Source organism: Primulina huaijiensis, chromosome 5 (assembly GCF_012295235.1).
Source record: "Primulina huaijiensis isolate GDHJ02 chromosome 5, ASM1229523v2, whole genome shotgun sequence".
In the NCBI taxonomy this organism is placed as follows: domain Eukaryota; kingdom Viridiplantae; phylum Streptophyta; class Magnoliopsida; order Lamiales; family Gesneriaceae; genus Primulina; species Primulina huaijiensis.
The window spans coordinates 660,495-677,842 of NC_133310.1; the positions used below are offsets into that span (position 1 = coordinate 660,495).

The window sequence follows — 17,348 nt, forward strand, 5'->3', positions numbered from 1 at the left end:
CCATCCCTTCATTGCTCCGGAGCCGATGTCTCAATTCTTGACCTTGATTTCCCCGAGAATATACCAGGGATTCCACCGGGAATCGAGAGCACCGACAAGCTCCCTTCGATGTCGTTGTTTATTCCTTTTGTGAACGGCACGAAACTAAAGGGTATTAGTATACTTTTCTCTATTTGGAAAGAGTATTAGTGCAATTAAAGGGTATTAATATAATTTTCATTTGTGGTAAATTCTAAATTTGATATACATGGATGGGAAAACAAGCTAAACACATAATATTGGTGTAATCCCATTCTTATATGGTACATGAACACAACCGATGATGAATTTGAAACGTTTATATTTGAAAAGCTATACAAATAAATAATTCTGAGTGGATGATTTAAAATTTTGAATCAATGAAATCTAACATCCAGAAAGGTTCTGAAATCGATATCCAAACTCTTTATATCATGTGAGTTTCTATTTTTTTAATGAAAGTCGATATCATGTTATGATGATTCAATGGGTACTGTAGGATAAAAAAATTTGTAGATCACTTGTTTCACATTTTAAAGTTCTTCAATTTGAATAGAAATCCTAATTAAAGAGTTGTACTTATTTTAATTTTCTATAATATTAATACATAAAAATGTAACAAAAGATTTATTCTCCTTAAATTTTATCATGAATATGGTATAATACAGCTAATTAAGTATGCCTCCACGTAATTAAAGTTAATTACATCAATTAACACTCATATTTTTCAGCAGGTAATTAAAGTTAATTACATCAATTAACACTCATATTTTTCAGCAGGCTCATCATGAATTAAAACATAATCAATAATTACACATTTAGAGTTAAATATGAACAAATTTACATACCATTCAAATATTGATTATGAATTATACAGTCTTGTTTGATTTTTAAGTATAGCAGTTAACATAAAGATAAAACATTGTACATATGTATTTAACATTAATTTTTGTTAATTTATGTCATTTTTTATAAAGTTGGCAAACAAATAAATAAAAATCCAACTTGTTATCTTACAACAAATTGAACCCATCTGCTAAAATAGGCCAACAAATAATAGAGCTAATCAAAAAAATCAAGGAACCGAAAAAAAAAACTCCAACCAAATAAATCTACATCAGGTTGAAGTCGAACCAATTTTGAAGAACTCAAATTGGAAATCTCCGGCCATCATCTAGAAAGTCCACTTCTTCAACGGTAGGTGCAGCTATTGTTGATTCTCCAATGGCTGCCATCTTCCATTCACACCCATTAACATGTGCAGAATATCCTCTATAAATAGAGGCTTCAGCTCGTTGTTCAAATTATCTCATTCCCAGTTGAGGAATCCTAATCCCAAGTAGAGGAGAGCCTTGAGAGTGCTGTGAAGATATGAGAGTTTTTATTTCTTTCTGTAAATTAAATCTATGAATTGAATAGATCGATTTTTTCTCTCAATGCACCCTCGCAGAGAAATAGACTTGTAAAGCCTGGAGCTTTGATGCAGCCAAGGACGTTCTCGCTGCTCAGCTAACCATTGTCATATCTTATTTGATTGAGCACGCGAAATCTTCCATTAAGATGAATACAACTAGGCAGAATTTGCTGATAATAGCCTCGATGGATGAGAATATGAGTATATCCTGCGCATCGGTTAAGAAACAAAGACAATAATCCTGCAACATATCGGAACTTGGACTAAATATTGTGCTTGAAGAACATAATGTATAATGAAATTTCAAGAAATGAGAAATGGATGACATGCTGATGTATATGCGAGTCAGGTGATTCTGTAATGAACAATTAAAACTAACATTTGCTCCTATTCAATTTACAAAACTAAGTTCATAGAGTAGTTCTACAAAGCATCTAATCAATCTTCTCTTTTCGCTCCACTTTTTGTTTCTATCTGTCAAAAAAAATTTCTTAGCTAAACATCCTCGAAGAAATCAGGCTCATCTGGTTTAAACAGTTTTGGCATCTTTAAGCTCGAGGACGCAGGATCAGCAATTTGAACCTTCTGAGCACCAGCTCCTCTTTTCGTGTTGGCAGCAAATTTTGAAGCCAAAATTGTGGCTCCTAGATGCCGAGCACTGCTTGGAGTATCAACGGATGAATTGTCAGCACTTCCATTGTCCGAATCTCCGTCTTGGTCGCTGCTGTAATTAGACATATAGTAGAAACTCTCTTGTAGAGCCAACTCCTTCGCTAACTTCTTTTTCTTGAATCTTCGCCATGCTGCTTGAACAAAACAGGCACCCCATGTCCTCCACTGATGGGAATAGTACCTAAATGCATGCTGAAGCTTCTTGCTCTGAAGACGTTTAAATTGAAGGGCGACGAATTTAAGGTCTTCTGCTTTTAGTGTGAATGCTTCGACTTCTGTTAGAGTTTTGACGGTTCGGGTTGAAGAAGGAAGGTTTGAGGAATTTGGTACTAGAGCCCAGGTTAGTAATTCTTCCCCACAGAAATCACCTGGTCGAAGGGTGATTGAATTGAAGAATCCGGAACGTCCACCATTTGTCGTGGAGCTCTCGAGTTGTCCTCTGATGATGAACAACATCACGTTTACCGGATCGTCTTCTCGAACAATGTAGCTGCCTTCTGTACTCAAGGATGAAACTAGACGTTCACATATGGCATCCAGGAGTTGGTCATCCATTTGTGCAAAGAATGGAACCTGCAAAATGGATAAATTAAAGGAGATTGTTCAAATGATTTGTCAAAATATTTCCAAAAGTTGCAGCTATTTGAAGGATTGCATACTCGGCGAACGAGGTTAAGACATAGATGCCTTTGAATTTCACGCCTAAGGTCCACAGGTAAGGACCGTAAGATGGATTCTTCGTGGACTCCTCGTGTCGCGAGCCATTTATACTGATCAAATCTACGAACACGTTCCTGCAAATCTGGAGGCAGTTGCCGATGCCTCATCCATTCTTCGGTGTCCCTTCTCTTAATTCTCCACTCTTCAAGTCTCACCGTCATTGATTGCAAATAAGTCTTCATTCAAGAGAACCAAAGAGACAAAATCTCGTAACTAAACATCAAAATAAGCTTCCAACATGTATGTAATAGTGATGGTGATCTGGTTCAGAGATAAGATATTATTACCTGCATATCTCCAATCAAACGAGCGAACAAAATCAGACCACCAATGCACAAAACAATACAGAATGTCGTCTCTCCAAGATAAGTGCTAGTCGTCAAATTCTGTCCATATGAACTGCAAACAAGGTTACAAGCTATATCATCTTGAAACAATCTTGAATGTAAACATCGAGGCCTTCAATGCATAGATCAGAAACGATACGGCCTCTAAGTAAGATTCAAATAAGATGAGTAAAAGAATATATGAGCACAAAAGTAGAACCGAAAATTTGTTTCTAGACATTCACACCTCAAATTTCTTAAGCCCCACCAAAGGCAATAAATGTATTTCTCAATGAAAATTGATGAAGCAACTTCACTAGTAAAAGCATCAGCAAACATCCCAAACTTGAAATCAGAATCGTCATTGCTAGCGTCACAACGTGAAAGTACACTAGTCGAATTCAGCCAATACTGTCGCTCAATACCCCCCATTTCAGGACTTTCACAGTCAAGGAATTTCAGATTACACGGTGGGACACTGGTATATTCGTCTTTACACCCTTGATGCCAGCAAGAATGTTGCCGCCCTATCGATGCCAGATACCATGAAGCTCCTAATACCTGAAACCAATGTTGAATCATGAAAAAAGAGGTTTATATGTGAAGTGGAAGGTCGAGGCAATATATGCTTATATATTCTCACATGGCTGGCTAGCATGTACAGAAGCAAATTATAAGCAGCTCCTGCCCAAGCAGTCTTGGCTATAAAACCCGTAGTTTTAATTATCCTCTGATTCAGGGGAAAAATGACAAACAGCCGTGGAACATACTGGATTAGGACAATAAGAGCAAGAGTGTTGTCAGCCTGACCGGTTCCGTTCGTTTTCGTTGCTGGAATTACATACCAGATCACAATCTGAGAAAAGCGATTTTTTTTAGTTCGAATGACACTGTAAAAAAGACAATGTGCTCAATTAGCTTCATAAGCAAGTTTGTGAATGACCTGAGGCAGCGGCAGAGTGGCGGTGAGATCAATTATAAAATCAGATTTGAGATACTTCATGGCAATCTCATGGGGATCCATAACAAGCTCCCCACGCCCGAAAACCCGGGAGCTCGGAGCCACAAACGCCATGCGAAACTTCATCAACATGTGTAGAACGTAAAATAAATCGGAAAAGGTTCGAAAATAAGTGATCAAAACAGAAGCTTGGTTATCTGTGGACGTACAGACTTGGCCGCCGACGTACGGGAGATAGAAATACAGGGGGTCGATGAAGAGGGAGATAAGACAGGTGATCAAGAATATGTGGTTCCAGAGATTGACAATGTCGCTGTTGGGATCGAGGATTTGGTAGTGCCATAAGATGCTGAGGGAGTTGGGCTCGCCCGAGGCGGCTACGGCGGCGGAATGGTGGTGGGTCAGCGTTCGCCGGAAGTGGCGGAGGTGGGATGCAGGCGTGGTGAATATTCTATTCATCTTCCATGGCGGAGGCCAGATTTTCTCGGATTCTCCGCTAGATGACTTCAAGAATCGTCGTTTAAACACTCTTCTGAATCTGATTGAAATGAAATCGATCAAGAAAGTATGGAGAGAGATTAAGGTTGGGTTTGCAGAAGGAGGCCGTGAGCGTTAGCGACCATTGAGATTTTGGAGGTACGAATACGAGGAAATCCGACAACTACGGGTTCTGTAATTTAACCCCGCATATTCATCTTCTACACCAAAACTCTTATTCGACATATACTAAATAAAAACCAATACTAACTCGTTTTATTTCATTAATTTTTTTTATTATTATAGTTTAAATGATTATTATTGTTATTAGTACTATTAGCATTGACAATATTATTATTTATTATTAAATTATTTAAATTAAATAAAAGAAAGATTTTTGTAAAAAAATATAAGAATGAGAAGTAAGAATTCTAATTAACATGCTCATATAATGATAATCGATATCGTTATTTTTCATAATTACGTAATTGAAGTTGGGTGACTTTACTGGTCCGAGTTAAGCTAGAAACACAACAATTTGTCATCATCTGCCGCAAAGACTTCTAATTATGGTGAGAAGGATACACCACAAAGGAATTAACTGAGCTTTTAAAAAACACAACAGCACAACCGTCATGTTTCGATTGTTCTACTCAACATAAAACATTCGGAACCGATATCGATATCGTGTTTGTGGTTACTTTTATCCACTAGTTTCAAGCATATAATGTTTGCATCATAGTTATTAGAGCGTCCCTCCCCCAAAGTCAAAAATTGATTTGCATGCATTAAATATGTAATTAAGTAAGCTTAATGCATATTAATTTAAAGACTGATTGTTTGCATAAGCAGTTGAAAAATAGCATAAGCCGGATTCTTTGGAGATCCATGCAAACTCCTGGGGATTCATTTCATTACATGCCTACAAATTTCAAAGATTTAAAATATATATTTTCTCAATATTATATAAATGAATGACTCCAATATATAATTTTTGAATCGGTCTGGGATTAAATATAAAGATGTATTACATATATAATATAATATTAATATAATAATCTTCTAGTTTTCTCAATATTAGATAAATGAATGAGTGTTTTGTCCATCAATTACAATTATCAAAGTAGTTATTCTAAAGATTTGATGTATTATATATATACTAGTGAGAGATATATAATATACTGGAGCATGTTTCATCTATGAATTTTAATATATATTTAGGTGATAAATATTTATAATAGTAATTATAATATTTTAATTGTTTTTTTCTTAATTGGGAGTTTAAAAAAAGTATTTTTTGTTTTGTGTTTATGAATTTGAGTACATATTTCAAAATTATTAGTTTTTATTTTCAAAAAAAATTATGATGTACTAGGACGATTAGGTAATTCAATCAACTAATATAATTTTGAAAAAATATATGCTAACAAAAATTTGAGTAAACTAAATAATTTTACAAAAACTCGTATAAGACCGTATAACGGAGCATTTTTGTGAGACGAAAATCAAACTCGACCCATGAAAAATATTATGAATTATATCAAAAATATTATTTTTTATTGTAAATATAGAATGAATTTATCTGTTTAACATATATAACCGTCTCACAATACACTTATTAAATAATTTTTTAGAAAATAATTGATGTTCCAAACTAAACCAAATTCACAGCATAGTGATGTTTGGACCACAATTCAATTCTCCACTGTGGATATGGTTAAACAACTTTAACCATTTTCTATATGTATTTTTATGTTGAATTGATGTAACAGAATGTTGTAAATGGGCCGGTGCAGGGCTGACCGAGGGAATAATATTCCATGGTTCTACTATTTTGATTTTCGTGTCACCAATATTAATCGATTTTTTTTAGATATAGAACTGTTCGATTTCGAATATATGTTTTGGGACGTAGTGTGTCACCAATATTAATCATAATCTTCCATAAATACTTGCATTTCGAGTGCGAGTAATTTGAGCCGTCTGAAGTAGTAAGCATCTAATCATGGAAGAAAACAAAGGATTTGCCGACTGATAAAGACCCGTCGATCAAGAGCGAACACTCTTCACACAGTGGGTTCAGTCAGCAGCTCAATATTTTTTTTTAATGGGTGTAACCATTTAAATCCACTTTGTTTTTTTTATTTTTTTGAATCTGAACATTTGTTTAATTGATCCAATGGAGTTGCGTTTCTTGATCTGCGGTGATTTTTTTATGGGTAGGACCGATGTATGTGCAGCAAGATCAGCTATATAGAGTGGCCATTCAAACGACACATGTCACTATGAATTTCTTCTTTCTTTTGCTTTCCACAAAACACGTCGTGTTAGGCACTAATGTTCAGCACAACTTACTAACAGTCTTTTATTTGGTGTCATCTTGTAGATTTTCGTTTAGTACCCATGATAAGAACGGCGCCTTTACTTTTTTAATGGAGCATTCTTGGTATAAAGACTGGCTTATAGTGCTTGCTCAAATGGGTAACCCATACCTGCTTTCGGATACCAGCCAAGAATGATTTCCCATGATTCGTAGACGCCTGTGATGGATATTGAAGGCAGGAACCCTAACAATGCTATAAAGGTGAGAGCTTTGTGCCAAAGAAATATCGATATTTTTTTACTAGTATTTTGGTAGTTGGTGATTTATCGCCTACTGTTTTATTTTTGTTACAGAAAGAATCTTGGAGGGCTGTGCTGACCTTAGCTTATCAGAGTTTGGGTGTTGTTTATGGGGATTTAAGCACTTCACCTTTGTATGTATACAAAAGTACTTTTGCCGAGGACATCCAACATTCAGAGTCTAATGAGGAAATATATGGGGTTTTATCTTTCGTATTCTGGACTTTGACTCTGATTCCTCTTCTTAAGTATGTGTTCATAGTACTTAGAGCTGATGATAACGGTGAAGGTGGGACTTTTGCTTTGTATTCATTGCTGTGCCGCCATGCCCGGGTGAGCACTTTGCCAAATGGGCAGCTTGCTGATGAGGAATTATATGAGTATAGAAAAAATGGAATTGGATCAGGTAATAAAGGTTTCGGCTTAAGATTGAAATCGACATTGGAAAAGCATAGATTGCTGCAAAGGATATTACTCACTTTGGCTTTGATTGGGACTTGTATGGTGATTGGGGATGGAGTTCTTACACCAGCTATTTCTGGTATGAAATTTCTTCTTTTTGGTTGTGGTCACTGTAAATTTGGAGAAATTGAAACGTTGGAACTTAGAATTAACTGATATTTCTGTTGTTTATGCTCAGTATTTTCTGCTGTGTCCGGATTAGAGCTTGTTGTGTCAAAGCATCATCACCAATGTAAGTTTCGTATGAATTTTGATTTGTCATTTTTACGTGTTAGAATTGTTTTTCTTAGTTTTGAAGAAGATGGGGTATTCTTATTTCTGTCCACAAGCCAAAAAATTCAATTGTCTGCCTAATCTTGTCTTTCATCATTTTTTTGGTGATGACTGAATTATTAAAAATATGAAAACTCATATCATCGCGAATCTTGAATTTGTCAAAATGGCTTGTCTTAAGCTCATTATTGGTGCTTGGATTTCTGCATTGTTGCATTGTGAACAAAGTGCAGTGATTGGGATAGGCAAAGTGGAACTTTTTAAATCGAGGAAATAAATATATGCTTAGTATTGAATTATTGATTGGATACAAATTCTAGGCCTCAAAGACATTGATGTTTGAATGCTCAAGATGTTCCAACCTCCAATTTTAATCTCCAAAAATAAATTTATTCTCATAGCTTAGTGTATTTCGTGGACAAAAAATTCCACCAAATTGTGCTGAAAAGTCATTATTGTGGGGGCATTTCGTGCATTAGGACTAACTTCTCGCTTTAATCAAATAAAGATTAATATGATTTATATTGAAGTAAAGTCAGGCTGTCATCTTCTTGATTGTGGCGGACCATATCGCTGTATTCTGACGACGAGATGCAACTTAAAGTAAAATAAGTTGTATTTAGTGTAAAGTAATCACTTACGAACAATAAAAGACAATGGAGTTTAATGATTTTCTGCTGAAAATGTGATGTTGTAGAGAGAAGAGAACATATAGTGGTTGAAATTTAAGAAATTTAGTTGAAAAATTAAGTGTGATATGTTAAGATGCAATATTTTTATGGTCATATGATCTTCTGTTCTCTCGACATCTCCATTAGTGATACGATTCCCGCTGGACCTGGGCTTATCTACAGTTGCATATATGACCTGTTACCAAAGTATTATCTACTTACGCTGAATTACTCCTCCACTCAATTCAGATGTGTCACGGCTTAATGCTTTATAGATTAACAACTCCTCGAAAAGTAATATTGTTGCTTCTGAAAGGAAGGGAATGAAAATTGGAGTTTTGCCTGTTTGTTTTTCTGGTGAAGGGAAAAAAATCTAATCTTGGTGCCGTCTATCATTGCTTTATCAGCAGTAGAGCGTAGTACCAAAAAGTTGGCATTCAGATTTACCATTTTTTGGAGAACCATTATTAGGTGCCCAGATATTATTAGTTGTCAGCTAATGTGTAGCTATGGGCCATGCTTTCTCTATGCATGTCCTGATTTTTTTGTCTATTAAGTTGTTAAGAAATGGCTAATGTATTTTTTTCCTTAAAATTTTCATGTTTCACAGATATCGAAGTCCCTGTTGCTTGTATAATACTGGTTTTCTTATTTTATCTGCAACACTACGGAACCCACCGAATAGGATATCTGTTTGCTCCAATCGTGATTACTTGGCTATTCTGCATCAGTGCCATTGGAGTGTATAATATATTCCACTGGAATCCGAATGTTTACCAGGCACTCTCTCCTTACTACATGTATAAATTCTTGAAGAAGACTCGAAAAGGAGGCTGGATGTCCTTGGGTGGGATATTGTTGTGCATAACAGGTTATTAGAGCTTATAATGCTATTTATTTCTGCTTAAAAGTATCCTTATAGTTTCTTCCTTCTCATTTAAATCTCATTTAGATGTGATGTATATTTTCAGGTTCAGAGGCCATGTTTGCTGATCTTGGACATTTTTCGCAGCTGTCCATCAAGGTGAGTGAATTTTTACTTTTCTTTTTATTATTTGAGTTTCTGATTCTCTGTCAGATTATAAACTATATAAGAGATATGACCTGCCCTTCATGTAATATATATCATCGAGTCTGATAAATTCGACGCGTTTGTTGCAATGTCTTTACTGGTTCAACTTTGACTAGACAGCTGCCTTATTGCAGATAGCTTTTAGCTTTGTGGTTTATCCATCCTTGATCCTTGCTTACATGGGACAAGCCGCTTATTTATCCAAACATCATGTAATCGAGAGTTACTACCGAATTGGTTTCTATGAATCTGTACCTGGTATGTAAAGTTTCTATGTCAAATGTCATTTCATCCTTATGAGTAGTATCCAAGATAAGTGAACTTTTTTTGAGTTTTACGGCTAAACCATACCCTCCTCTCGTCATGCAGAAAATATTCGATGGCCTGTCCTCGCAATTGCAATACTTGCTGCTGTTGTGGGAAGCCAAGCCATCATCACTGGGACGTTTTCCATCATTAAGCAATGCTCTGCTTTGGGTTGCTTTCCAAGGGTCAGAATAATACACACGTCGTCTAAAATATGTGGGCAGATTTACATTCCAGCTATCAACTGGACTTTAATGCTTCTCGGATTGGCTGTGACCATTGGCTTCAGAGACACAAAACACATTAGCAATGCGTCAGGTAATATCTACGCTGAAATGACATCATTGTTTATGACAAGAAGAATAAATTTCTTATTGTTCCCTGTTGGTCTAACCAGGTTTGGCTGTTATAACTGTTATGTTGGTAACCACATGTCTTATGTCTCTCGTCATCGTCTTGTGCTGGAATAGAAGCGTTGTTTTTGCCATTTGTTTCATATTCTTCTTTGGTTCCATCGAAGCCCTCTACTTCTCAGCTTCTCTCATCAAGTTTCGTGAAGGAGCTTGGGTTCCGGTTGCACTCTCATTTATCTTTCTAGCAATAATGTACATTTGGCATTACGGCACGTTTAAAAAGTACGAGTTTGACCTTCACAACAAAGTTTCCATCGACTGGCTCCTCGGTTTGAGTCCCAAACTTGGGATTGTACGGGTCCGAGGCATTGGCCTCATACATACAGAACTTGTTTCTGGAGTTCCAGCTATCTTCTCCCATTTCGTGACCAATCTCCCAGCTTTTCACCAGGTTCTAGTCCTGTTCTGTGTAAAATATGTCCCAGTTCCTCATGTGAGACCCGAGGAGAGATTTCTTGTTGGAAGAATCGGGCCCAAAGGGTACCGAGTTTATAGATGCATAGCCCGTTATGGATACCGTGATTCGCTCACGGATGATGTGGAGTTTGAAAGGGACCTTGTTTGTAGCATAGCAGAATTTATCCGTTCGGAGGGGAAAGAGCGGGACAGTACGTCGGACAAAAATCTAGAAAACGAAGAGAAGATGACAGTCATTGGGACTACATCAACACATACAAACGGCATCAAAATGTTGGAAAATGATGAAAAATTATCTGATATAGCCAGCGTTATGGAGCTAGGAGAAATTCATGCACCCGCACCCGATATTCCAAGAAAAAGGGTAAGATTCCTCCTACCTGAAAGCCCACAAATCGATTCAGAAGCCCAAGCAGAGCTACGGGAACTGATGGAAGCAAGAGAGGCCGGGATGGCTTTTATATTAGGCCATTGTTACGTGAAGGCGAAGTCCGGTTCGAGTCTGATAAAGAGGGTAGTGATCAATGTTGGGTATGATTTCTTGAGAAGGAACAGTGCATCACCAACATATGCACTGAATTTACCTCGTGCATCAACTCTAGAGGTGGGAATGATTTACCTTGTTTAGTTTTGAAGAAGAAAATAGTTCTTGTAAATTAAGTAAATGGGGACTTGACACAGTCCTGTAAGTTTTTAATTAGTCCTCAATAATTTATGGTACTATTACATACACAAAGCTTTTCTCTTTTTTTAGCATAAAACAAGAAAAGTTAAATCATTCATCAATATAAATGTGAATTACAATTTGACACATATGGTCTTTTATTTTATTTGAAACATTATTAAATATATCTCTTTCAATATATACCACCAACTGATAATTTAACCATCGATCATTGATTCTCTTGTGAAGTCGATTTTTTACGATCTTTATAGGTAGAAATGAGTTCAAGCTCTTAAAATACCTATCTATACTAAAATAAATAATATTCAAGCTGATTTGATGATGTTTACGTGGTGTTCCATTTCAGACTGAAGTAAGTGATGGATTGTGGTTAAACTTTTTAGTTGTCCGTGATGGTGATGGTGACGTGCATGGTTCAAACCATTAGCCCCATCGCGGTCAATCTCAAACTTTTGCTTTTGAAACAAAGTCGCTACTTTATGAAAAGGGAAATATATTGTTCAAAAAAAGAAAGGGATTTATATATATATTATTAATTATAATGCTTGTTTTAAATTATCTTTATCAGATATCAACAGGTGTACAAGACACAATTAAACCATCAAAACTCAATTATTGTCAAACTTCATTTTTTTTTTAATAATTCAAAAACTCGTCTTGAAATTAGAGGTTTTTTTTTTAACTACTTATGAAGAATAATTGCACATCATGAAATATGTAACCAAGAATTCCGATACCTGGAAAGTAGATTTGAAATTGTTCTAAAACGAAGAATTCGAGGCAAGAAGTACCGAAATCGTCGAGAGTGAGGAAGGAAATTGTTTCAAAAAATATTTGCATCCATGATATGAATTTATCATCTTCACAAATGATCATTTTAAGAACAAACACAGAAGGGAAAAAAGCGTTCAGATGGCTTCTGTTCTATGCATCCATGATAAGTCCAAGTTCGGAGAAGATGGATTCTCAGTGTGGATACCTGAAGAACTCCCAAACTTCCCCTTCTTTGACCACAGCCAAATCTTCGACACTGAATAGCTATCAGTCTTCGTACCGATACAAATACTCTTCTCCACTGCATTCCCATTAGCTGATGAATTAGAAACTTGCTCCATCTCTTTGACAAGCTTCACATTGCGACCAGTTTGGTCACGACTCAAGGACACTCCAAGGTTAGCATCATCGACAATGTACTGATACGAACCCAGAGAATAGCATCTTCTAGCATCCAATTTACTACTGCTACTGTTACTGGTCTCTCCTCCTACCTCCCCCTCTTCAACGTCATTCAGTTTCCGGAATTTACCGAGTCTAACAGGAAAACGCCCTCTCACCGTAGCCACTTCGTCTATTTCCATTCTCTTTCGAGTAGATGAGTACCCATTCGCTCCATAAACAGGATATCCATCTTCTTCCCGAAAACCATCATACTCGAAAATGGGATTTTCCATGGAGAATCCAGGATTGAAAAGGGTCATCCTACAGAGAGGACATGTTGAGTTTGACAGGAGCCATGTATCAATACAGTTGATATGAAAGGCATGGCTACAAGTAGGAAGTAATCTCAATTGGTCGGACTCAGCAAATTCACACAAACAAACAGCACAATCAAAGGGTTCTAGGGCACCCACAATCTCCTTATACGAAAACACGGGCAACCCATCGATATATGCTTGATCCAGACCGGAATCCTGTAAATGAAAGAGCTGTTGCAGCTGCCTTTGAAGGGCATCAGGACTAGAAGCATCAAGATTTCTATTAGACAGAGAGGATGAATGGTTCTTGGTGAGAAATCTAACAAGCAAGTGGAGAAGACCAGATATGAAAAACAGAATAGCTAAAATAACTATAATAAAGAGAACAGCAGGACTAATTTTTGATGAAGATGGAGAAGGGCTGGATTCTTTATGGAAATTACTGCTGACACCATATGCAGCGGGAGGTGAGGGGAAAAGGGGGTTGTTCTGACTGATTTGATGCTGGATCCATGAAACTTTTACATGGGCATGCCCCAAAAACCACCTATTCCCTTGTATTTCTGTCATTGAACAAATCATCTGAAAACAAAATCATATACCAAGTCGGTTCATTTTAGGAACAAGACACCAGTAAGATTAACTCACTCATTCTTCTCTTCCACTTCCCAGCAGAAGGGAAACAAGTGCTTCAAAAACTTAAACATAAAAACCCCATAAGCTGAACAGAGAAAAACATATAAGCAGAAAATCTCGGATTTAAGCAGAAAAAAGACTGATACATAAGGTTGAAGCAATCAGGAGGTTCAAGTACTGCTCAAGAACGAATAAATTCAACTTGTTTGGTTCAACGATATTAAAGATGATAACACCAAAATCTTTACAAATATGGAGTCTTTACCAACCTTGACACTGCAGAAGCCGACCCATCAATGTATGCTAATCTAGTAACATGGACCCCCTTCTTGCATCTTCAGCAAAACCCTAAAAAGGACAACTTTTTTTGTTTGAAATTTGGAATCTTACGGCCATTTTTTAGTATTATATGTTATATAATATTCCTGAGAATAGGGAAATTTAATGGGAAAACTATAACGTTCTCCCCAACTCAATAACACACATTTATTTACGTATGAACAAACGTATTTATATACAAAAAGTAATAAGAATAAATAAAAACTTGGTCTTGGTATTCATGTATTTTATACATAGTAAATCCTGTACACATCTGTCCTAGGAAAATACTTTATAAATACTGCTATTATTTTATAATTATAAAGTCAAATAGAAAGCACTGGCATCCAAGGGGAGTGTAACCCGGTTGCGTCTGTATCACATTCACTGCTTTGATCCACTTGACTACATCTAACCCCTACCCCCACACAGGTTTAATCAATGTTTATTGGAAATCGAAACTACTATCTTAAAAAAATAATTCAATCCATACATAAAAAATATTTCAACCGGTTAAACTCTTATATTATANAATATAATTTTAAAGAATATAAGAAAATAATTAGATTCTAAAATAATAATAAATTATGAACTGGTCGAATCGGTTATTAATGGTTCGCGACCGGTTTGATCGTAAAAAATGTTAGTAAACTTGGTATGGATTTGAAACATGATCGGTTCCCGGTTAAACCGGCTGTTTCGATTTTAAAAACATTGTATGTAACTATATTCTCTCTGTGTTTTGATACACATACGATGAATCTCACATATTTTTATTTTAAATTTAAATTATTACTTGAATATGTGAGAGAAATATCATTACATATGTAGCGTAGACGGACAGAACTCAAACTCAACCCATTAAAAAATAATTAGTCATCCTTGAATATGATGCATGGATATGTTATATATATATTTAAATAAAATCAAAACAATTCTTACGGTTGAACTAAGATTATTTTGTAACTAAATAAAATTGAAACCATTTTTTTTAATGGTCATTCAGCAAAGTTAACTTCCTGACTTGAAGTGTTATTTTATTCAAATGGCTATAAAATACACGTCCAAAGAGTGCAAACAAATGTTGAAAAAAGTGAAAATGAAACTCATATTCCAAATGCTACATGGTATCAAATCTTGAAAACAGCCATAGTTTTTGCAGAACGTGTTTAGATATAAGAAAGAAAATGTGGTTGTAACTTTGAAAAAGTAATTACTAAGTTGTTTTTTAATATATAGAATTTACAGTTATAAATATGACTCTTAAAATTTTTTTAAAAAAAAATTCTCTACACTGAGTAGATGTGATCTTGTACTTAGACATCGATGAATGATTTAGTAATAGATAATTCAGAAACGTCCATTGATTTATCCTCGTCCTCCCTAATCATACTAATCATCAACGCCACTTGATTCATGCTAGGCCTCGCCTCCGGGGACTTGTTAACGCATTTAATCGCGACCTGCAGCATGTTAACCATCCTTTCCTCGCTAGCCCCCTCGCGTACCAAGTTCCTGTCGAATACCTCCACCGTCCATTCCTCCCTAACGACTGCGAGAACCCAACTCGCGAGGTCTATTCCATTGTTCAAAAGATGTCGTCCTGTTAGCAGTTCCAGAAGAATCACCCCGAAAGCGTACGTGTCCGCCTTAAAGAGCATGTAGTTGCCTTCTTCGTGACCTCGAGTGGTATCACTAACCTGCTGGTCTACAAGCATTAGGCCATACTCGCTGATGCATGGCTCCATGTTATTGTTCAGCAAAATGTTTGATGATTTCAAATTTCCATGTGGGATTCTGTCGTTCTTCAGTTCATCATGCACGAAGGCTAATGCATCAGCTATCGCGGCAGCAACGGTGAGCCTGCTGCTCCAATCAAATTGTTGCCTGCTATGATTTCCTGCATCAAAGCCACAAAATAAGAAAATCAATTGTTCAGATCAAGATTTGTCAGATTCATGCTTTGAACTTCAAAACTTTAGCAGAAGTAATTACCATCATCATGGATTAGCCTGAAAAGGCTTCCATTCTGTTGATACTCATAAACCAGAAGCTTCTCCTGTCTGGAGCTGTAGAATGCAATGACAGGCAAAACATGAGGATGCTTCACTTGATTCAGCCTTCTCATTCTCTGCTTGAAATCATTGCTAGAAATGGCCCAATCCTTGATCCTCTTCACAGCAAGGCTTGTCCCCTGCGGCCCACACGCGACCTTGTAGACACTACCGTGGCTTCCTCTCCCTAGCAGCTCAGCTGGGGCCTTGAGTAGGTTTTCGAATTTCAGCCCGTTCACCTCAGGGCTAGTGAGAACTATCAAGGACGAAGAAACCATGGCAGTTTCGGTTGAAGCGTGTGAGATATCAGTTTTGCTGACCCCTCCTGCCTTCAACTCCACAGTGGAGAAACTGGGCTTGGTGATGCTTTCATCAATAATGGCTACTACCTTGTTATCCGCGTCGATTTTCTCTTTTTTTGTCTTGCCTCTTTTGTATAGCCAAAGAAGCACGATGAATAAGACCGCTAGACCTATGAGGAAATAGCCCGCGAACATGAGAATCTGATCAGTAGAAACACCACCTCTATCAGATTTTTGCTGATCAGCCGGTTCATGATCATCAGATTTTGCCGATTTCGAGAGAAACGTTGAAACAGCACAAGCCCAGATCAAGATTCGCTTCATGCTAGATGAAATAGAATCGGACAAGAAAAAGGTTTCGAACATGAAAAACCGCAACAAGAATATCAGATGGATGTGTTCTTGCACAAGGAGGAAAATTCCCAAGTTGAAATGATCACCGCGCTTTTTATAATGCTTATGGACGGAGATTTCGATGAGTTCGTGTATCCTTGTGGAAACATCGACAAGTCAAGTAATGAGCCACTTAGATTAATTTAGGACCAACCATCTGCGTGCCGGCCGGCCCCTGGATTCAATTTGTGATAATTTTAAACCTAAAGAATTCTTGAACTCTCTCAGCTGGAATTTGAAAAGATACCCTTTTTTGTTTTTGCCTCATTGCTGGCATAAGCAGAATGTATAGTGATGTATGTATGCAGAATGAAAACATACAAGCAAGACAAATTCATGACAGGAACTTGAAATCGACCCGTCCAGTTTTGTATATACTCATGTTATCAAGGCCAAAGAGCCGACAAGCTTTCTGATGTTGTGCGGGGAGATTGGGTGAATTGAGTGGGTAATTTACGGAGAAGATATGTGTAATTTCTATGTAAATTTGTGTAACTTTATGGAATGAGCCTGACCTGACATATGGGATGAGCCCAAGTAACATGACATGATCTGATTGGATGAACTTGATATGGTCTGATAAGATGAGCTCGGATGAACTGGCCTGCTCTGACTTGACCTGATGAGATGAGAAAGCCTAACCAATGAATACCTTTGACCG

The 17,348-nt window shown here is 36.8% G+C and overlaps 4 protein-coding genes across 8 annotated transcripts; 1 reads left to right on the forward strand and 3 right to left on the reverse strand.

Moving 5' to 3' along the window:
* Positions 1-1,680: 1,680 nt before the first annotated feature.
* LOC140976121 (cyclic nucleotide-gated ion channel 18) lies at positions 1,681-4,814 on the reverse strand. The gene is made up of 6 exons (XM_073440018.1): positions 4,094-4,814; positions 3,794-4,006; positions 3,398-3,711; positions 3,112-3,223; positions 2,764-3,000; positions 1,681-2,677 (listed from the first exon to the last, which is right to left on the reverse strand). Exons 1-6 carry the CDS (start codon positions 4,568-4,570, stop codon positions 1,928-1,930), a joined length of 2,103 nt encoding a protein of 700 aa, XP_073296119.1. The 5' UTR covers positions 4,571-4,814; the 3' UTR covers positions 1,681-1,927.
* Positions 4,815-6,394: 1,580 nt separating this feature from the next.
* LOC140976120 (potassium transporter 8-like) lies at positions 6,395-11,542 on the forward strand. 2 transcript variants are annotated; one of them, XM_073440016.1, is made up of 10 exons: positions 6,395-6,661; positions 6,812-6,867; positions 6,975-7,172; positions 7,265-7,751; positions 7,851-7,904; positions 9,227-9,487; positions 9,588-9,640; positions 9,823-9,946; positions 10,058-10,312; positions 10,392-11,542. In XM_073440016.1, exons 3-10 carry the CDS (start codon positions 7,134-7,136, stop codon positions 11,450-11,452), a joined length of 2,334 nt encoding a protein of 777 aa, XP_073296117.1. In that variant the 5' UTR covers positions 6,395-6,661; positions 6,812-6,867; positions 6,975-7,133; the 3' UTR covers positions 11,453-11,542. The 2 variants fall into 2 exon arrangements, with proteins under 2 accessions (XP_073296117.1, XP_073296118.1); XM_073440017.1 differs by lacking the exon at positions 6,812-6,867.
* An 804-nt stretch (positions 11,543-12,346) lies between these two features.
* On the reverse strand, positions 12,347-14,095 carry LOC140976122 (RING-H2 finger protein ATL46-like). Of its 4 annotated transcripts, none has more exons than XM_073440019.1 (2): positions 13,890-14,095; positions 12,347-13,547 (listed from the first exon to the last, which is right to left on the reverse strand). In XM_073440019.1, the coding sequence occupies exons 1-2, from the start codon at positions 13,912-13,914 to the stop codon at positions 12,418-12,420; spliced, it is 1,155 nt and encodes a 384-aa protein (XP_073296120.1). In that variant the 5' UTR covers positions 13,915-14,095; the 3' UTR covers positions 12,347-12,417. The 4 variants fall into 4 exon arrangements, with proteins under 4 accessions (XP_073296120.1, XP_073296123.1, XP_073296122.1 ...); XM_073440022.1 differs by having other exon boundaries at positions 13,633-14,095; XM_073440021.1 differs by having other exon boundaries at positions 12,348-13,566; positions 13,633-14,095.
* A 1,122-nt stretch (positions 14,096-15,217) lies between these two features.
* LOC140976030 (probable inactive receptor kinase At2g26730) lies at positions 15,218-16,825 on the reverse strand. The gene is made up of 2 exons (XM_073439877.1): positions 15,934-16,825; positions 15,218-15,838 (listed from the first exon to the last, which is right to left on the reverse strand). Exons 1-2 carry the CDS (start codon positions 16,658-16,660, stop codon positions 15,255-15,257), a joined length of 1,311 nt encoding a protein of 436 aa, XP_073295978.1. The 5' UTR covers positions 16,661-16,825; the 3' UTR covers positions 15,218-15,254.
* Between the last annotated feature and the right edge of the window lie 523 nt (positions 16,826-17,348).